Raw genomic sequence first — 22,643 nt, 5'->3', positions numbered from 1 at the left:
AGATTTGGCTTAGGAAAAGTGCAAATGAAGACAGCTTGGGGAGAAATAATCCAGAATGCAAAGTAATCAATAGGATGGGAAACCTAGAAAGCAGCAACAGAGTGTGCCTGGCAGGAAAGCAAGGGTACAAAGGCTGAGCAATGATGAGGTGCAGTCTCAGCCCAAATGGTCGATGGCAGGTAGGAGAAGAAATAGTCTGTCAAGAAACTGCATTGCAACACATAAACATTTTTGGAGATGATGTGGGAAAATAAAAATAAAGTGAGCTATTCAGGCTTTTGCTCCTTCTATTGTTAGAAAAGGAATGCGATGCATGGCTTCTGAGGACCCCCAGTGCTAACTGTTTGTGATCACAGGGGAAGAGATGGGCACAGGCGACAATGCATGGAGAAGGGATTCACTCTCTTTTCTAAAGATTTGCTTTATGAGAAGAAGGCAGAATGAACAGTGAGTGGAAAAATGCTTCCAAACAGACTTCACACTGACAATTTATCTGCAGCATATCTTCCTTGCACTGAAGATGCGGAGCTAAATTAACAGAGAAAACTATGTAGCTATTTAGTTATAAAAATACCCTCTGTTTTATTAAGTATTTTTAAAAATATGAACCCTTTAAACATCTTTAGAGTATATAGTTTTTTTGTTTACAAAAATTTACCTTAAAAAAGTTAGAAATTCATTCATGGTACAGAGCAAGAGAGGCCTGCAGGAAGGAGTCTCCATCCTACTGGGCAGGGAGACACGACACAAGGGGCAAGTCGGGCCTGTTGTTTGGGACAAATCCATCTGTGAACGATGCTCTCCTTTCAGGATCTCTCTCTCAGACTGCCACATTTCCATTCCCCTGAGATACATTTCTCCCATCTCACCTACTTTCACTGACCTGGATTCCCATAAAAGAAGGAAGTGTATTATTCTCTACTGGGAAAGTATGTTTCTATTATTAGGATGTGTAGTGAATCCTGCCAGGTAAGGGCAGAAAACATACATCTCTCACACAGCAGCTTCGAGAATCGTCCCCCTGCCTCCTGGTTATACCCCTTCATCAGCCAGCGCCTCCCACTGTGGCTGATGGGGTCACAAAGCATCATGTGGACACAATGGGCTTTGATGAATCAATAAATCACCATTGTCTTGAGCAAAGGTAAGAAGCGCTGCTCAGAGACACCACGCTATCTGGTCTTTCTCCTTGACTTCCACATGTGCCTAGAAGACAGGCCAAGGTGTGTGTGCAAACTGTCTTCCAAAGTCACCCCAGGAAGGCATCTGGGACATCTGGGTTCTTGAATTAAAAAATCTTCCTTCAGTGTGGGCCTTTAAGAAATAGGCAGAGATCAAATGTGATGATTTCTAAAAACACCTTTTAAGGCAAATCATTCATTTTTCACATATTTAACAAATAATCCCTTAGTTTTTTCCATATAACAGGCACTAGAATATAGAAAGGAGTGAGATAGTATGCTGATCCTCATAAAAGACAAGAACAGTTTATCAAGCTTTACCATAAGCTTGGTACTTTTATTTTATGTCTCCCATAACTCTGTGAGGTGAACACGACTATGTTCCCTTTGCAGACAAAGAATCTAAGATTTGCATAAAGGCTGCATCTAGAGAACAACAGAGCTAAGAATCCATTCAAGACCTGGGTACTTCCTTCTGCAGTGTACTTTCTCCCCCAAGCTATTTAAAATCACAGTCTGGTATTATTATGTGATGTTTTGATAAGGAAACTTGAGTTTTCAAATATTGAGTTATAAACAATTTCACAAAGAAAAGAAAAATCAAATTTGAGGCTCTCAGTTGTAAGTTATTTATCTTGGAACAAGAGTTCCAGTAATAAGGGTGTCTTATAACTGCATGAGTGTGTAATTGGAGGCTAAAAACAATAAATGGCCTGAACAAAATAAATAAAAATATTGAGTTAAGTCCTGAATGGCGTCTCAGAGTTAAGTCAATGAATTTCTAAGTTATGATAAACAAAACACAACACTGAAATGAGATGATGGTTGAACTCAAAATAAAATGCAGCATAGTTCATTTTGCCAATGGTAAACAAAAGAACACACACCAAAACTGCCCACTTCTCCCTTGTGCATGGTAGCTTTTTCCTAGGAAGCTGGTACTGACTCCTGACTGCTTGATCATAACCAGCACAGACCCCTACCACCCATCATGTTTCCTCAATTCATTTACTGTGTTGTGCCCTATGTGCTGTACAGAAGCTCAAACTGTAGAGTGAAGCCTAAGTAGGGAAATGAATCCATGCCACAAAAGCACCAAGAGAAAGACTCAGGTCAGGCTGCCCTGTAGGGATGGAGGCCCACTGCAGAAGTGGACATGCCAGGTGTGTCTGGGGGTCCCAGGGAAGCTCCTAGGTTCCCCATTTACCTGTGCCTTAAAGCAGTTTTAGGAATCACCATCCTTTCCCAACAGGTGAAAATAAACAGGGTCTAGAATTATCTGCACTGATACAAAGGTAGAAACTTGGAAATCAAGTTGCTCCCACTCACACTGCCTGGTTTGGTTAAAAAATTGGGAAAGCATATTGATCAAACCAAAATTCCAGCAGCTCAGAAAGCCCAAGGTGGCAGGAAGTGGTCTAGGACTGGACTTGTCTTAAAGGACATGGCCTAACCCTAGTGCACTAATGACATTGTCTTATATTTTTATAGCTCCCTGCAACTTTCAATGGTTACACAACCACCCTGGGAATAAAATTGTATTCTTATTTTCACAGATGACAAGAACGAGTCACAGCCAGCAACCATGAGAGTAAAACTCTGAGTCTTCCTCCAGATCAAGCAGTCCATCCATGCAGACCTCACAGGGCAAGCTCAGGACTATGGGAGAGGGATGCCCTCGGAGTCAGGCTGCCTTGTATCTGCCTACCTTCCATGTGTTGTTTCTTAGCCCTGTAAGTGGGGAAAGTTCTTTAACTTCATTAAACCTCAGTTTCCTCATCTATAAAATGGAGATACACATAATGATGAGGTCATGGTGTGACTGTATCATGTGACATACACACAGCATGCTCAGCCCAGAACCCAGCCCTTGGTTAGAGCTGAACAATGCTGGGAGCTTCAGGATGCTTACAGCATGGACTCTGAGTGGCTGAGCCTCCTTGTCTCCTCTAGTTCAGCAGCTTCAGGGTACAAAGCCCCCAGTGAACATATTACTATATTTAAAGCTCCAAGGAGACAAATAAAAATCTTGGGACAGACTAGGGATGCTTAGGGCCCAGCACTGAGCCCAGGACCAGGGTGGAAGGTATCTGCCCATCTTTCCCTTCCTCCTCAGAGCCACCTGCACTGGGTCCCTGAGGCAGAGAGCACCCGTCATTCCCACCTGGAAAGCCATGGAGTTGGCAGCGGCCAGGAATATCCTCAGAGGCAGCTTGGCCTTGTAGGACCTGTGGCTCCACAAGCGGTGGGCCCCAGCTGTCACACCCAGAGCGGTCACGAGGAAGCAGAAGTAGGCTGCAAGACACAAGCAGGGACAGTGTCAGCAATTGGCGCCGAGCCTTTCAACATCCCCATGCTTTTCCTCTCTTGAATGGGGACCAATGTGAAATGGTGTCAGGGGAGGAATCTTCAACATGAAGAATCAATAACCTGAGAAAATACAGTCTTTTTGTTGATTGGTAGCTTTCCCGTACGGGGCAGATGCAGAGAGAACTTGCTTCTAGAAACTCTGACCTAATGTCAGGAGACTTTAAATATCATTTGCCCTTTATTAAAGAGTCTTTTACTTGCTTGTTTTCTTGCTGGCCTTGTATCAGCCCCAGGAGAACAGTGCCATTCAGGCCTCCTGGTCCACTCAGCTCTCTGAGAGTGTGGCTGATCACTGGGCTGCCTCTGGGTTGGCACCCACACCAGGGCCAGTGTTATGTGATGAGCATGTTTCTAAGAGGCAGCTCCTACAATCATGGCTCCATGGGCTTTGGACTGAAAAACACTGGGCCAGGCTTAAGAGCAATGAAGTCTGACTCAGGCCAGTGAGAATGAAGACACCTGGGCTGCAGAGTCAGTGAACTTTGTCTCCAGACACTGGCAGACAGTGTCACAGTGACCTGAGATGGGAAGGTGGCCAGCAGGGGAAATGTTCAAAGCCAGGCTGGGTGGGGCTTGTTGGCTGCCCCATACTTAAGTACCCCATCTCTAATTCTCGCCACAGGTATCAGGGCTCTCATTTCACAGTTGAGGAGCAGGACCACCCAGAGGATAATTGGTAAACACTGTAATGAAACTCAAGTCACTTTGTCCTCATTTCTCTGCCCACAGACTCCATGTCACCACTGTGACTGCTGAAGGTGGTGGTGAGGGTGTGGTGATTTGCTCTTTCCCTGAAGGCTTGGGAATAGCTATACATCCACTGGAGAAAGAGACACCTTAGGAACCCCAAAATGATGATTGTCGAGATTTTTACAGCTACTCTGTGGTTTTAAAAGCCATGTTCTCACATAACACCCAGCGTTTTATTTACATCACATTATTAAATGCATGAAACAAACTATCTGTTTGGTATGATTTTTAGCCCCATTTTAGAAGTGAGCTCATTTCCCAGTGTCACAAAGCTACAAAGTACCTTTGCTAAGAGTTGAACCCAAGTCTACCTGAACCAAGAACAGAGTCCCTTACAAATAACCAAGAAAAGAGTTCCTGCCTCTCTGGGAGCTATCAGGTAAATTTTATCTTCACTCCCCTACACCCCATTGTCATCTTTAATACTGGATCCCAATATAAATGTAAAAGTGAGCTGCTTCCTTACATGGAGGCCATTATGGATTAGATCTAAATACCCCCCAAATGTCTCATGTGTGTGGAAAGTGATTGGATTGTGGGGGCACTCTACTTATCGTGGATTCATCCATTGATGAGCTCATGGCTGAATGTGCTGTTAGAAAGTAGGGCCTGGTTGGAGGTGGCTCACTGTGCGTGTGATTTGGAAGGATGTAATTTCGACCTTGGCTCCTCCCTCTTTCTCTGCTTCTGGCTGCCATGGGTTGAAGAGCTTTCTTCCACCATACCCCTCTTCCATGTTGTTTCTGTCCTGGGGCAAACTGACTTTGGACTGAACCCATTGGAAACTGTGAGCCAAATAAACCTCTCCTCCTTTATCTTGTGGGTATTGGGTGTTTTGTCCCAGTGACAGGAAAGTGACTAAGATAGGTGAGAAGCCATGGAAGGTGGAATTGCTACACTTACACTTGGCACATGCAGGGCCTTCCATAAAGAATTAGCAGAGAACAAGCCTTGGGCTGTGAATGCATCATGGAATGAGACAGGAGGTGGGTAGGAAAAAGGATGGGAAAAAAGAAATTTTTTGCCCTTCTGGAACTGAATCCCCCTTTCTGAGTTAAACATTAGCCTGGGATCAGAATGTTCTGGTCTAAACCAGCAGTAACCAGCTAACTTAGCTTATATACAATAGGTCCCTGGGCATGCTTCTGGTGGTCCTCTACAACCCTTGGCTGACCCTAACCCTAATTACCATGGCATTGAGTATGATACCCACCACCACCCTCCCCTGGGGCTTTGGACAATTACTTTCATTCCATCTGAGGTCCAGTGTCCTAGCCTACTGACAAAAAGAGTCAAGTCGAATTTTTCAGCTTGGGTCATGACAGTTCCCCCAAGGGCCATAAAAGGTCAAAAACTCCTTTGCTTGATGGAGGGGTCAAGTCAAGCTGCTCATTGGCAAGAGTCATAACTCAGACCAAACCCTCAATCTTACCCTGAGCCCCAAGGTTTAAAACCCTCAGCACCAAGCCCACTTGGGCCATGAGCTCTTCTCATCTGCCCACTCCCACTCTGTGTGGAGTGTACTGTGTCTTTCCTCTGTCAAATAAACCATTGATTCTGCTGCTACTCTTGGAAGTTCCACTTAATTCTTTGTTTAGGACATCAAGAACCCAGACAAGACCCCCAGCCCAGTAACAAGAGCAGCTGTGAACTGTCCCAGATCAGGATGAATACATAGGGAGCTTGCTGTAGCACTTCTGAGGAAAAATTATTTAGGTAACTTCATGTCAGTGTACATATTTAAAAGGAGCACAGTATTACTCGTACAACTTTCAAAAGTTAAGTGTCTACCTGCTCTTGATCTCTAGATTTACATGGTTCTAGTAACAATCAATTGTGGTAGACATCCCTGCTCAGGACTAGCAAGCTAGGAGTGGCACCTGCTTCTTGCTTTACATAATTTGGCTATATTGTTTTATATCAGGAGTCAGACTGAAGCTCTATGTGACTGAAATGGGCATGTCAGATGGCAGATTGGGCGAGTACAGCCCCTCCCCCAATGGCTGCCACAGAAACTTAGGCCCTAGTCTGTGAAATGACAGGGCTCTGCTGAGTTACATGCAGCTGAGGTCAGTATGACCCCAATTAAAATTCTTTCCCCTGAATTATGGCTTCTCACTGACATGATGGGTTGCTTGCTAATTGCTCCTGGTCCCATTATCTGTTTGTTCTATACAAGCATGATAAGTAGTGCTTACTCCCTAACACCCCTGCCTGGTGCCATCATGCCAGGTGTTCAGTAGTATTTCACTAGATGCCTTCAAAGCATAACCAGCTCCTTATTCCTTCCCATGATTGTATTCAATAAATACTGAATGCTCTTGGGGGCCTTTGCCTTTGCTGCCATCAGCAGCACTGATCATGCCCCAAAACTCAGCTTCACTCTAAGTCTAATTTCCCATTTTTATTCTTTTGCCTTGTGCTGTAGTGGCTCACAGGAGGCCAGAACCTATGGCAGAGGTTCTGGCAACATCCCCTTCCCCATTCCCTGCAATCAGTGTTAGCTCTAAATAATTCAGTGTTATGTTAGCTCTAAAATTAACAGGCCCCTGACTAGCCAAGATTTTCATGAACTTGACAAACCATTCTTTACTCAAAAAACAAAAACAAAAACAAAAACAAGAACAATCTGGCCACAATCATAGAAAGTGTAGCAAATAAAAAGCTCAGATCACCTTTGTTACTATAATTTAACCTTGGTCCGGAGTCCATGAAGTGGACAGTTATTTCCTATGTCATCACTGGCCTTCACATTCCTACTAACCATGTTTTTTTTCACCTGTCAAGTAGTAAGGGAACAAGTAAATTCTAGAATGGAAAAATGGAACTTGACCATTTTTGTGTATGTCAGTAGGCTAAGAAACTGGACCTTGGATGCAATAAAAATAATTCCAAGACTCCATAAAAAACATTGACTAAAAATAAAAGACTACTCAAATCCACATTTCCCCAGGAGGTCCTTACTACAGACTGTAGCATCATCCTGGTTTTCTGGGAATCTCCAAAACTTAGGGACCATTTGCATAGCTGGCCTGTCTTTGTCTGAGCACTGACAAAGACTTAAATCAGAGCCTGCACTGGGCAGTGGTGGCTGAGGGTTTTCTATGGTCCTTCATGCCACCAGGCCTGGCCTAGTATCAGACTGTACCTTCCTGACCTTGAGAAAAAAACCCTGAACCAACACTTCCTCTTTCTTCTGGCTCAAAGCCCAACATGAGGTTAACTAAAGGCTACATATCATGAAGATTAAAAAGTCTGATTGCAATAGTAAAGAATGAGGCTTGGCCTTTAATCCCAGCTACTCAGGAGACTGAGGCTGGAGGATAGGAAGTTCCAGGCTACCTTGGCAAATTAATAAGATCCTGCTTCAAAATTTAAAAATAAAAGAGGCAAGGGATGTGGCTCAGAGTAAGGCTTTAGATTCAATCTCCAGTACTAGAGAAAAATCAAAAACAAGAAGTGAGACCAAGAAGGTAAAACATGAAGATGATGGAGATGTCCCTGAGGCGAAGAGAGAACTTCCTATGTTCTAGGCCCTGGACATCTATAGTCTCTTCATCCTGTGAGCCTCCCTAGTGTTTTTCTGATAAACCAGAGTCAACAAACTTCCCCTTTCTTGCTTAAATTAGATAGAATTTTAAAGCTTAAGTTCTGCAGAATTTTGGGAGGAAAGCAACCATCTGGTCATGGCCCAAAAGACAATAAAACACAAAAACGCTGGGATAATCTGAGGATTTGGGAAGTTTCCCCTTCACAAGACTTAGTTGTCCTATTTTTGGAGGGCTGATTCTTTGTTCTTAACTTCTATTCGATGATCTTCATGAAGGCTAATATTGAACACATTTTCTGATGGAGGCTGGTTAGCTGGCTCTGGGTGCAAAATATTCAGACAGAATTGGTAACTTTGAGGGAGAAAAGAAAGTAATAAGCAATAACTTTACCAACTAGTTTATATGTCACAGAAAAAGGAAGTAAATCAATATAAACCAGAATCACAAGGTGACAGAACAAATACGGAATCCTGGATGCAAACAAGAGACATCAATTTCTGGTTAGCTCAAGCAAAAAAAAAAAAGACATGTATTAAAAAGATGTTGAGAAGCCTAGAGAATTCAGGGGAGGTCTTCAGGATGTGGTTTTGGTATAGAACCTCCAAGGTGGCCCCCGTGTCCCCACCTCCTAATACACAGCCTTGTGTTATCTCTTCCCCTTTAGTAATTCATTTCTCACCAAGAGAATACAGCCACTTTGAGGACATATTGGTTCCATGAGTAGGCTGCAAAACATTTGCTAGTACCTTCTCTCTAGCAGGCTGTGGTGGAGAAAGCTGTGTTGGGGAGCCACAGCAAGAAAACTGAGGATTTCTCCAGACAACAGCCAGCCAGGAGCTGGGGTTCCCAGTGTGATAGCTCGCAAAGGACCAAATCCTACCAACAGCCATGGGAATCAGCTTGGCAGCACAGCCTTCCCCAGTCTGCCTTCAGACAAATCTGTGGTCCACACCCATACACTGCAGCCTCATTCAAGGACCTGAGGTCAATGCCCTTGCTCAGCTGTGCCTGGATTTCTGTCCCCCAAAACTGTGTGAAAGTGAATGTACTTTGTTTTTAAAATAAAACTGAGCAAACTGCTAAATTTGGGGGTGGTTTATTACACAGCAAGAGATAACTAAGACAAGGCTTGAGCAGGAACCTTCACTTCAGGGAAAGCAGGTGCATCTTTAAATTCTGGTTGCAGGAGAATTTGCCAGCCACAGGGACAGAAATTAAACTGCTATGCATGGGTAGAGATTAGGGAAGAGGGGAGTGACTGTTAGTTGTGAGAGGTCACAAAAAATGTTTTAAAACTGATTTCGGTGATAGTTACACAATTTTATACCAAAAACCAATAAATTGTACACATGAAACAGGTGAGTTGTACACTATTGAGTTATAACTCAATAAAGCCATTATTTAAAAAACAATTACTGAATTCCTATGAGATTTTGTCATTATATTTTTATCAATGTAAAACAGGATAACTCACAAAACAAAATAGAACAAAAACCAGTACTTTGCCTAGGATGCCACTAGGATCATCACCACCCTTGGACACTTGCTACCCCCAGACACTTATGTCACACCATGGTCCCTGAATCTTCCACAGCTTCCCAAAAGAGATTCTATTTCATCCCAAACCCATGCCCGGATCTATCAAGTCGCAAGATTCTGAGGCAGAAACACCTCCTTGCCATGCCTGGATCACAGGTCCAAGCTGTAGCTGCCAGGGAAAGCTCCTTGTTCTTCAGAGAATCCCCCATCTATCCCGACCCACTGTTCAGTGCAGTGTTGGTTAAAGGATAATGAGTGACCACCTCCAGACCACAAAGACCTGGAGAGATGCAAGGACCCTGGATTAAAAGTCCCATAATGCTGGACCTGGTTGGAGGGAGAGATGGACAGACCTTTCAAGACTACGTACAAGACAGAAGGAAGTGATGGTAGGGCTCTCAAATCCTCATTTATAATCTATGTCTTCCTAGCATCAGAGTGAATGCTGGTAAGAATAGGTACCTCAGAGAGTTTTCCATGTGCTGGGTCCTGTGCTGAGCTCTATACACAGGAACTCATTTAACACTCAGCACAGGTCTAAAGAGTAGGAACCACTGAGATCTCTACTACACAGGCAGGGAGAGAGCCAGGGTATGGTCTGACATGTCTAGTGCCTGACCCCGGAGGCTCCTTCATCCCTGTGGCAGAAGGGAGGATGCATCATTTTCTTCCACTTAGCTCAGACACAAGCTGCAGATCAAAGCCCTTGCCTTGCCGCCCACCTCTGCCAGGTTCCAAATTTACTCCATGGCCAACAATACCTTCACTTCCATTCCCCATGCAGCTCAGCTTCACTTCATCATAAACACGAGCACCAGGCCATCAGGTTTCATGTGTCTGTTACTGAGCTCTTACTCCACACTGGTCACTGCATTCAGAGCTGGGTTTACATGGTAGCTGCATCCACATGGTCCTTTCCCTTCTGGAGTGGACAGCAGCCTGGAAAGCAGGTTATTTGCTATATGATTATAATTTGTGACCAGATTATAGATTTTTGTCTAATGATATAAAACAAGCATCTTGGGATCTCCAACTGAAAGCCAGGCTGGAAATTCCTGCCCCTCAAAGAGCCAGGTGGTCCCATGTGCTTGATTTACAAGCAGAAGACTTGAGATCCAGTAAGTGCTGAGCTGCACTCTGCAATCCACCACCAGACACTGTTCCTCAAAGCCTGGGCGATTGCTAATTGACCCTCACAGGAACTCCAGCCAGGTCCTGCTGGCACACACATACTCGCACGCACATGTGCACACACCCCCCCCCGCCAGGCTCCCCCTTGATAGGGTGAGCTGTCCCCAGCACTCCACAGCAAAGCCTTTGATATCCAGGCACTGGGGAGGCGGTGTACAGCGGGGAGCTGTCTTCCATCAGGGAGGTGGGAAGCAAGCAGAAGGGGAAGGCTCCTAGGGATAGGGGGAAGACAGCTGGGGGTCCTGAAAGAAGACACCACACTTTGATGTCTGCTTTCCCAGCCAGCTAGTGTTTGCAAAGTCAATTCTGGGCTTGGGCCAATAAATCACCGTTTCTCCTCTCCAATCCTCTCTGATTCTGCAGAGATAAGAGAAGGCTCACTGGCCTTGGGTACAGAGGGGCACGGAAATACAGATGTACATGTGTCTGTACTTGGCCAGATGGTTAGAGTGGACCCAGGACTGACCCCTGTTACACAACTCATCTGTGTGACAATTTCTCCAAAGTTTGGTTTCTCCATCTATCAAGTAGAGAAAACAGTACTTGCTCATGGGTCCGGGGTAAAGATGAAAAGAGGTAACACATGCAAAACCTGTGCTCTGCCAAGAAGTCTGCACGTGCTGGCCATATTACTGCCCCTGGTATGAAGGCCACTCCACTGCCTCTGTAAAATTCACGCCGTCTGCCTGATCACCTCCCTGCAAGCTCAGGGGGAGGCAGCCAGTTTGCCCGTCTCTGCCACCCACTCTACCCCTACACTTGGCAATGTCTTGAGACATCATCGGTTATCACAACCTAAGCTTGAAGGGTGCTACTGCCATCTCATAGGTAAAGGCCAGGCATGCTGCTAAGCACCCTACAGAGCACACAGCCTTTCTACAACAAAGAATTATCCTAATGGGCAGGTGTGGTTGTGCACACCTGTGATCCCAGCACTCTGGGAGGCTGAGGCAGAAGGACTGCAAGTTTGAGCCCAGCCTGAGCAACTTAGCAACGTAGTGACAGCCTGTCTCAGGAAAAAAGACAGAAGGGGTGGAGGAGTGTTATATGTACTGCCTATTTTCCTCCAGTGTCCCTCTTGTCTCTGGTTAGATCAATTTAGGTTGCTCTACAGTCCTGGGTAGATGCTACTTTTCCTGGTTGATTTACCACTTATATGACAGTAAGCATAAAAGATCACTATAAAACACAAAATGATGGCCTTTCTTGTGAGTTACTCTGCTATTGCATCACATGTCATAATTCAAGCAAAAAAGCAAGAGTGGGTCCGTCCAGGCCTCATGCAGTCCACACACGGCTCACACCAGGCCACCCACCAGATGCTCCTTTACCTCCACAGCAGCCACCACATTTGTAACTAAATAAGGAACCACTGGTCCAGGGCCTGCTAAACAGCCTCCAGTGAAGCAGTGCCATGGCTTTTTCCATGTGTTTTGAGTAGGTACCTGTGCAACTAACTCAGTGAGAGCAACACACTCGGCTATGCTGATGGCCTCCCTTTAAAATCGGGACTCTAATCTCAGGTGGGTGTTCACATTTCCCAGCACCCACACGGCCCACTCCTGTCCACAAGCAGTGCCTCTATCCTTCCCCTCTCTCCTTCCTGCTCCTGCCACCCCACCCCAACATCTCCTCTCCCTCCTCCCCTGATAACGTTGTTCCAATTCACCTAGCCTATCAGCTCCTCCTGGGGCTCCTCAGGCATCTGAGCCTTGGTTCCCTACCACCTCAGTTACAGCAGACTGCCCACACCCGTTTTGAGACTGACGCCTTAGCAGAAATAGCCCAGACCCAGTCAGTCACCTGATCTTTGACAAAGAGGCCAAAACATACACTGGAGGAAGACAGCCTCGTTAACAAACTGTGCCTCTCACCATGTACTAAACTAAAATCAAAGTGGATCCAAGGTCTAAATGTTAAAACAGAGACACTTGATCTGCTGGGAGATAAAAGAGATAAGAACTCTTGCCGGCACAGGCACAGATAAGTCTGAACAGAACTCCAATTGCACAAGAAATAACATCACGAATCAACAAATGGGATTACATTAAATTAAAAAGCTTCTGTACAGCAAAGGAAACCATGAACAGAGTGAAGAGATAGTACACAGAATGGGGCAAAACTCTTGCCAGCCGCATCTCAGATAGGGAACAAATATCAAGAATATATAAACAACTCAAAGAAAAAATAACATCCTTCAAAATAAAAGACTGAATCAAAAAATGAGCAAGCAAGGACCCGAGTTTGATTCCTGGTACCAAAAAAAAGAGCAAATAAAATGAATAGATATTTTTCAGAAGAAGAAATATAAATGGCTAATATATACATGAAAAAATGTTCAATATAACTGGCCATTAGAGAAATGCAAATTGAAACAACACTGAGATTTCATCTTACCCCAGAAAGACTAGCAATCATCAGAAAGTAAAAAAATAAAAAGGAAACAAAAAACAAAGGCTAGTGAGACTGCAGGAGAAAAAGGAACCCTTCTTGGGCCCAGGGATTTAGCTTAGTGGTTCTGCCACCTGCCTTGCAAGCGCAAGGACCCGAGTTCGATCCCTGGTACCAAAAAAAAAAGAACCCTTCTACATTGTTAGTGGTAGTGTAAACTAGTACAACCACCATGGAAATCAGTATGGAGATTTTTTTTTTTTTTTTTGGTACCGGGAATCGAACTTGGGACCTTGTACTTGTGAGGCAGGAGGCAGAAACACTGAGCTAAATCCCCGCCCTAGCATGGAGATTCTTAAAAAACCTAAAAATAGAAATTCCATTTGTCCCAGCTATTCCCCTACTAGTTGTATTCCCCAAAGAGTAAAGACATCATGTTACAGTGATACACGCATACTATGTTTATAGCACCACAATTCATAATAGCTAAATCTTGGAAGTAGCCTATCTGCCCATCAACAGATGAATGGGTGGAGAAATGTGGTATTTATACACAACAGAGTGCTGCTCTGCCATAAAGAAGAATAAACCTGAGTCATTTGTAGGAAAATGGATGAACCTTGAGACCATAATGGTAAGTGAAATAAATCAGACACCCAAGCTTAAATATCACATGGTTTCTCTCATAGGAGAAATCAAGTATAAATAAGAGCTACATAAAAGACAGATAAAAGAACTGCAAATGGGAAGGGGACCCAGAGACAGAGGGGGGCAAGGAGACATAAAAAATTGAGGTGTGTTATGTATACGCACCAAATACCCACAGTGAAAATAGTATTACATGTGGCAAACATGTACTAATAAATGATTTTTTTTTAAAAACTGACTGACCCCTTGTAGAGCACAGTGGTGCAAGCTCATAAACCCAGCTATCCAGGAGGCTGAGGCAGAAGGATCACAAATTCAAGGCCAGCTTGAGTAACATTGCAAGACTCTGTCTCAAAATCAAAAATTAAAAAGGCCTGGTTTATTCATCAGCTTTTCTGTTGTTGGGACAAACTACTTGACACCTGACTGCCTTCTTCCATTTGGGCCCCACCTCCTAATAGCATATTCAGCTATGAACGCATCAGTGGGTTCACTCATGGGGCAGCTGGTGCCCTCACAATCCATCATCTCTCCCCAGTCTCCAAACGCAGCCACACTGACATGTGAGACTAACCAGCTCCTTTTCTGACCCTACTTCCCCATGCCCCTTTGTAGCAAATGGATGGAATTGTCTTTAATCGCCCATTTTAGCTCTTCTCTTCACCTCACCTTTTTAAACTCTACTCTCTCTCTCTCTCCGTGTCTCAGACTTTTTTGAGACAGAGTCTGAGCTCAGACTGGCCTCAAACTTGAACTGAGATGGTCTTCTTGCCTCAGCCGCCCCAGAACAGGATTACAGGTATGGGCCACCACGCCTGACTCTTTCCACTCCCTTAACTCCAGTCAGTCAGGTTCTCGTCCTTCTCCCCCGTTCCCTGTCCCAGTCAAAGCTGCCCTCACCCAGCTCCCAGTAAGACCGGTGTGAGTGTTGGTGGTATAGTGGTGAGCCTACGTGCCTTCCAACAACACAGGTGTGGTCCCTTTAGTCATGGGCAGTCTCTGAATGAACTCTGAACCTGAGCCATAGGGACAATGGCAGAGAGGCATAGGTGCTGTGGGACCTAAAACTCAAGCTCATGGAGGAGGCCCGGCATGGCCAGGACTGGGTGTGCAGGCCTCGTGGGCTCCAGCAGCAGGGAGTGGTTTGGTCATCTCCTGGTGGGGAGAGACAAGAAGTGAGGAAGACAAGCAAGGCCCACACCAGGCAGGGACTTGCATAAGGGACGGTCAAACACAACACAGGGATGTGTTCTGTCTGAGGCCAGTGGGAACCACTGAGGAACTGCACACGCTCAGATATAGAACCACAGATGGAGAAGCCTTGGGCTATGCTCAGCTCTGCAGAACAGGAGAAGCCGTGCCCTGCAGACACACACGGCCTCCTCCTGTGCTGCTCGGATGCAGGATGGTCGTTTGCACAGGCTATAGCAATGGGGTTCCTCTGGCTTCCACTAGGGTTATTTGCAGCACCCAGAATCTAGACTAGAAAGACCTCGACAAGTTTCTTATCAACAAGTTTCTTATCCACTTTGGGTCACAATTTCTTCATTGATAGAAAATAAGGATCTCTCACGGGGCCTGGTTGTCCCTCTGATGGGAGGTGAAAGTTAAAAACACAACCCAAGCCAGGCACATGGTGCTTCACACCTGTAATCTCAGCTACTTGGGAGGTCAAGGCAGGAGGACTGTGAGTTCAAGCCCAGTCTGGGCAATTCAGCAAGACTCTGTTTTAAAATAAACTAAAAAATAAATAAAGTCTGGGGATGTGACTCAGGGGTATAGCACTCACACAGCCTGTGGGAGACCTTGAGTTCAATCCCCAGTAATAGAAAAACAAGCCAAAACAAACAAAAAAACAAACAAAAACAAAACCCAGTACCCAAACTGACCAGTTTTGAGAAAGTGGAAAAAAAAAATAGTTTCTGCCTTGATCATCTGAATGACTTGGACGGTTATGGAAACTAATTCTCACCTTTTTCCTCCAAAAAGCAAAGCATCTATTGTAACAAAGACAGCTACTGCTGACGCCCAGGAGCCCCGGAGCTAAGGCAGGACTTAGCAGGTACCTTGCAGCAGTGAGACAGAAAGGCCAGGCTGGGCACCAACTGGAGGCGCTGAGGACAGAGACCCCAGGCCCCGCTGCTGCTGTGCACTGAGCCTCCTCAGAGACCCTTTCTCTCTCTCCCTGTTTCTCCTCAGGGTCCTTCCTTTTGCTCTTCTCTCTCTCTCTGACCAGAGGGAGGTTCTCACCTTGGTTCTTGGAGTCAGCATGTGGTTCTTACCAAACTCTTCCTCCACGTAGCAACTGCAGGCCAAGTGCAGGAGTGAAGACCTGTTCATTCCAGTTCATTCCATCTTTTGATCAGGTCTTTCATTTGGCGGGGGGGGGGGTGTGTGTGTGTGTGATTTTTTTAGTTCTTTTGAGCCATTTGTAAGAAAAGAGATGCACCTCAAGACCATAATGTTAAGTGAAATAAATCAGACACACAAGCTTAAATATCACATGGTTTCTCCAATAGGAGAAACCCAATGTATAAAGAATTTAAAGAGTAAAATAAAAGCTAGAGAATAGCAAACAGGGAGATAAACGGGAAGGGGATCTAGAGATGGCAGGAGACGGGAGGAAGAGGAGAGGGGAAATGGTACGGTTTGCATCTAGATGCCCTCCCCAAGCCTCCTGAGCTCAGAGGCGGGGCTTGTGGGAGGTGATGGGATCATGGGGTGTGATACTCATCACTGGGTTGGTCCACTGGTGAGTTTATTGCTAATTGTGATGTTGGGAGGTGAAGCCTGGTGGGAGGAGGTGGGGTCAGTAGGTGTGGCTTGGTAGGGTTTAGCACCCTCCTCCTCCCTTTACCTCTCCTTTTGTCGCCAGGCCATAAACTGTGTCTCCTCTGTGATGCCCCTCTGCCATGCCACCCTGCCTTGGAGGCAGCCAACTATGTACTGAAACCTCTACAACCTGTGAACCAAAATAAACTTCTCCTCCTTAGAGTTGTGGGTGTCAGGTATTGTGTCTCAGTGAGGAGTAACTAAGACAGAGAAGAAAAAGAATTAAGATGTGTTATGGACATGTACCCATCCTCCATGATAAATGTAATCATTAAGTACTTCAAACACCCACTGATAAAAATAAAAACCTTTGTCAGCGAGGGATGCTTGCCCTGCCCCCCCCCCACACATTACAAAACACATTCCATTCAAGGTTGTTGGAGCCACAATAACATACATTTCTGTCCTAAATAGGACAAAAAAGTAGAAAGTGTAATTCCAGAGTATTCTTCCAAGATATCAGGAAACCCTCTCAGGTCTTGGATGAGAGACCATCAGTAAGGCCACCCAGCCTAGTTCACAGGCTCCAGTTTCAAGAGGTTTCTTCTCACATTTTTCTCCTGCTCTGTCTGTTGAAGTTGCCAAGAATAACCTAAGGCAGAATTTTTTTTTCCTTTGCAGCACAATCCATGGCCTGGCTTTCTGATTTTCACCTGGCTCTGATACATGAAATCCTAGAATATAACCATGCCTTCACCCTCGGCAAGCTCCTTGGCTCACCTTCCTCATGCCGGGCTTTCTGCAAAGCATCTGTCCCAGGAAGTTCGGAGCTGAGAAATTTCTCAGACTGACAGCTCTCAGGCCACAGTCAGATTTTTTTTAACTGATAGAGAAATTTTAAAATAGAAGATTTCAAGTTTTTTTTTAATCCCTATTTCTGGTTTCTCCTGAAAAATGCAATGATCCGGCAATACTGGGCTATCTCACCTTTTTTTTTTTTTTTTTTGAGACAGTCCGTGATCTGGGGATGACAGGGGCCAACTTATCCCTGGGCACAGCAGGCACAGGGCTGAAAGTCTGCCAGGTATTATTCCAAAAAAATAAAATGATGAATACAACAATGATTATTCAAAATACTAATGAATCTACACAAGATTATATTTGTCCTTATATTAACATAGTTAGTAAAACAATATTTTTAACATATTCTTACAAAAGAAAGGGTCCACAAAGGTAAAACTGGGTATAACAGTGGGTATAACTAAATGGCACCCTCCTTACTTGGAAAATTTGTAACTAAAAAGGAAAGAAGCATTTATCTTGTCTCTTTAGAAACCACTATAATCCATTCGCAGTTGAGGAGGGGAAGCTCTTTCCAGAAGAGCACCTGCTCTTAAATGCAGGTGGGGGATTGCTCTCCACACCCTACCACCTGCAGATGCTATGCTTCATGTCTTTGTTGTTTTAAAAAGTAGATTTCCTGGGCCTTAGGACTAAACAAATCCTTCCATCTCACAGGAAATGTAGGTGATGCTGGCCTTTCCTTGGAGGTAAAGGGGCTCGAGGGCAAGGGTTCTGACCTTCAGCATGAAGCCTTGCATGTGAATTCCACTCAGACCCCAAGAAAGCTGCCTCTCAGTCAGGACCAATTTTCCCGTTAAAAGCACACCTGAGTCATCTTCACACCCGCAACCGCTCCTTGCTATGCCTCACCGGCACCTTCCTTCTATCTTGCCGAACAAACACAACTGACAGCTTTGGGTGGCATGGGTGAAGTCGTTTTTGGTTTTTTGGTTTTTTCCTGTGTATTCTTGTTACAGCTTTAAGACATGCTTCTGAGGCCCTCAGGCTCTGCACCAGGCCAGGGACCCTGGGTGACAGTGTCCTTCCTGGCAGCTGCAAGTAGAGGCACACAAGAGGGAAGCCCACACTTAGCACGTTACCACATGATACCTTGGATTGCAACCGCAAGGCGAAGAGGGATATTTCCGAGTGGGCAAACTTTATTTTATTCTGTCTCTTAAGGCCATCCCTGTTCACTTTTCTTAAACTGAGCCCTTCATTAAGAAGTATACAGTGGGAGGTCCTGAGTCGCGCGGAACACTCCGAATCACCCCGCTGCAGACAGGCAGATCTGTGCACTCCCTACCGAGGTCCCCAGTCGCGCGGAAGACGCCTTCGAATCACCCCGCTGCAGACAGGCAGCCACCTGGTTCCACACTACAAAGACGCAGAGGACACCAGACCACCAGACCACCAGACCAAGGTTCTGAGTCCCGCTGCTCCCGGCCCAGAGGTAGGGGCTTCTGAGCTGCCGTCCCACTGCTCCTGGTCCAGAGGAAGGGGCTTCCTGGCCACCGTCCCTCCCGCTGCTCCCAGCCCACAGGAAAGGGCTTTTGGGTCACCATCCCTACTGCTGCTCCCGGCCCCTGTCCCACCTCTCCCAGCTCAGAGGAGGTAATCCGTGCAGGTGCTAACAGCCCCCCCCCCACCGCCCCAGTCGAAATGAGAAAACATGTAAATAAGTCTCAAAACCAGACTTCCAGATCACCTACAGCAACCCCAAAGGGAAATGAGATGGAACACTCTGATACTCAACCACCTGGACCCACTGAACTGGCAACAAAAGGGGATCTGGGAAAAATGAAATCACAAATAATTTCTCAGCTAACAGGAGAAATTGTGCCCCTAGTGCAAGACATGATTAATAAATCTAGAGAGGAGCTCAGGAGCATGATGGAATCCCAACATAAGAAAAAATGGAATCCATAAAACAGATGCAAATAGATTTCCAGGACATGAAAAACTCCATTGAAAGTCTACACAGCAGAATGAGCCAAGGTGAGGACAGACTTTCAGATATAGAAGATAAGATTGCAATTAATGACCAGGAAAAGAAAAATTGCTTCAAAATTATAAGGGAACATGAGAAATCAATCCAGCAGCTGCTAGATGATGCAAAGAAGAATAACATAAGACTGATTGGGCTCAATGAAGAAACAGGAGAGAGTGGAGATGACATAAAAAATCTCTTCACAGAAATAATGGCAGAAAACTTCCCAAGCAGGGGAAAAGAGCTTGACATACAGATAAGTGAGGCATATAGGACTCCAAATAGCCTTGATCAAAAAAAATCTACACATAGGCATATAATTGTTAAGATTCCAGAAACCCAACAGAAGAACAAAGTTCTACAAGCAGTTAGAGAAAAGAAACAAATCACATACAAAGGAATGCTCGTCAGAATCACAGCAGACTTCTCAACACAAACCATCAAGGCAAGAAGAGCTTGGAGTGACATATTCCAAGCCCTAAAAGAAAACAGCCTCCAACCCAGATTGATGTACCCTGCAAAACTATCTTTCAAAATTGATGGAGAAATAAGATACTTTCATGACAAACAGCACCTTAGGAACTTCGTGAATACAAAACCAGCACTCCAAAGAATTTTACACAATAGGCTAGGAACAGACATTGAGGATCACAACCCCAGGAAGCAAAGCAGAATGAACCCATCTGGCATGACAAGAAATTAAATGTAAAGGGGGAGAACCCAACAAAAAGAAAAAGTCATGGCAATGACAAGTCAATAGTTTCAGTTATAACCATCAATGTTAATGGTCTCAATTCACCAATCCAAAGAAATAGACTGGCAGAATGGGTCAAGAAGCAAAATCCAACAATATGCTGCATACAAGAAACACACTTAATTCAAAAGGAAACTCATAGACTGAAAGTTAAAGAGTGGAAAACAATACTCCATGTGACAGGAACCTGAAAAAAAGCAAGAGTAGCTATCCTCTTTGCAGATCAAGTAGATTTCAAACCAACACTGATTAAGAGAGATGAAGAAGGACACTACATCCTTGTAAAGAGAACAATCCAAGAGGAAGAGATGACAATCATAAATATCTATGCACCAAACACTAGTGCACCCAACTATATAAAACAAATACTAACGGACATGAAAAGTCATATATGCACTAATACAATTGTAGTGGGGGACCTCAACACCCCACTGTCACAAATAGATAGATCAACTAGACAAAAAATAAGTAATGAAATACTAGAACTCAATCGAACTCTTGAACAAATGAACTTAACAGATGTTTACAGAGTCTTCCACCCCACCAAATGAGAATACACATTCTTCTCAGCTGCACATGGGTCATTCTCCAAAATAGACCACATACTCACACATAGAACATGTTTAAGTAAGTGCAAAGGAATTGAAGTTATCCCCTATATATTATCAGACCATAGTGGGATGAAATTGGAGCTCCATAGCAAAAGAAACTCAAAAACTTTCATAAACACGTGGAAATTGAACAACACACTTCTGAATGACCAATGAGTCACAGAGGAAATTAAAGAAGAAATCAGACAGTTCCTTCAATTAAATGACAATGACAATACAACATATCGGAATCTATGGAACACAATGAAAGCAGTCTTACGAGGGAAATTCATAGCAGTGAATATGCATATTAGGAAAACAGAACAAGCCCAATTAAACAACTTGATGCTGAACCTCAAGCTTCTAGAAAAAGAAGAGCAGGACAACCCCAAAGCTCATACAAGGGAGGAAATTATAAAGATCAGAGGAGAAATCAATGCAATGGAGACTAAGAGAACGATACAAAAAAATCACTGAACCCAAGAGTTGGTTCTTCAAAAGAATCAACAAAATTGACAAACCCTTAGCCAACTTTATCAGAAAAAGGAAAGAAAAGGCCCAAATCCATGCAATTAGGAATGAAAAGGGTGAAATTACAACAGACCCAGCAGAAATCCAGAGGATCATCAATACCTGCTTCCAGAACCTATACGCCAATAAGATGGACAACACAGAAGAAATGGACAGATTCCGAGATACACAGGAATTACCAAAGTTGAACGAAGAAGACCTAAAAGTTCTGAACAACCCAATATCAACCAATGAAATTGAAAATGTAATTAAAAACTTACCAACTAAGAAAAGCCTGGGCCCTGATGGCTTCACTGCTGAATTCTACAAGACATTTAGAGAGGAACTACTCCCACTACTGTTTAAACATTTCAATGAAATTGAAAGGGAAGCAATACTCCCAAATTGATTCCTGGGAACAAGCATCACCTTGATCCCCAAAGCAGAGAAAGACCCAACCGAAAAGGAGAACTACAGGCCAATCTCATTAATGAACATAGATACAAAAATCCTTAATAAGATACTGGCGGCAAATACAATGCAGAAGATCATCAAGAAGGTCATACACCCTGATCAAGTGGGATTCATCCCAGGGATGCAGGGATGGTTCAACATACACAAACCAATCAATGTAATACACTATATCAATAGAGCCCAGGGCAAAAACAATGTGATTATCTCCATAGATGTAAAAAAAGCATTTGACAAAATCCAACATGCTTTTATAATAAAAACCCTACAAAAAAATGGAATAGATGGTCTCTACCTCAAACTGATAAAAGCCATCTATGAAAAACCAACAGCCAATATCATACTAAATGGTCACAAACTGAAATCCTTCACACTAAAATCTGGAACAAGACAAGGATGTCCACTATCCCCACTCTTGTTCAATATAGTTCTGGAAACATTAGCCACAGCAATCAGAGAAGAGAAAGAAATAAAAGGAATAAAGATAGGAAATGAAGAAGTCAAATTGTCATTATTTGCAGATGACGTGATACTCTATATAGAAGACCCCAAGAGCTCCACCAAAAGTCTTCTAGACTTAATAACCAAATTCAGTCAAGTATCTGGTTACAAGGTCAACACACAAAATTCAATAGCTTTCCTCTACACCAATGACAGACTCACTGAGAGAGAAATAGGGCAAATAATTCCTTTCACAATAGCATCCAAAAACCTGAAATACCTAGGAATCAACCTAATGAAAGAAATCAAAGACCTCTTCTCTGAAAACTATGGCACTCTGAAAAGAGAGATTGAAGATGATATCAGAAAATGGACAGACATCCCCTGCTTCTGGGTAGGAAGGATTAATATAGTGAAAATGGCCATACTTCCAAAACTGCTATATAGATTCAATGCAATTCCAATTGAGACCCCAGCAGCATACTTCATGGACCTTGAGAAAACAATCCAAAAATTCATTTGGAACAAAGAAGAGACCCAGAATAGCAAAAGCAATTCTGTGTAACAGAGACATGGCAGGGGGTATCACAATCCCCAACCTGCAACTCTACTACAAAGCTACTGTGATAAAAAAAAACACACAAAAAAAAC

The 22,643-nt window shown here is 44.1% G+C and overlaps 1 protein-coding gene across 1 annotated transcript in view; it reads right to left on the bottom strand.

Moving 5' to 3' along the window:
- Positions 1 to 22,643, bottom strand: part of Scd5 (stearoyl-CoA desaturase 5) — a 165,214-nt gene that overhangs the window by 84,738 nt on the left and 57,833 nt on the right. Inside the window, exon 2 of the mRNA XM_004847968.4 lies at positions 3,346 to 3,476. Coding sequence (XP_004848025.1) covers positions 3,346 to 3,476 — 131 coding nt within the window. The remainder of the gene's footprint in view (positions 1 to 3,345; positions 3,477 to 22,643) is intronic.

The sequence above is a fragment of the Heterocephalus glaber genome, unplaced genomic scaffold, assembly GCF_053883595.1.
Source record: "Heterocephalus glaber isolate CG9 unplaced genomic scaffold, H.glaber_assembly_v1.0 deba00000071, whole genome shotgun sequence".
NCBI classification, from domain to species: Eukaryota; Metazoa; Chordata; class Mammalia; order Rodentia; family Bathyergidae; genus Heterocephalus; species Heterocephalus glaber.
Note: the sequence above shows the minus strand (reverse complement) of the source record. Positions and strands in the feature narration are given on the sequence as shown.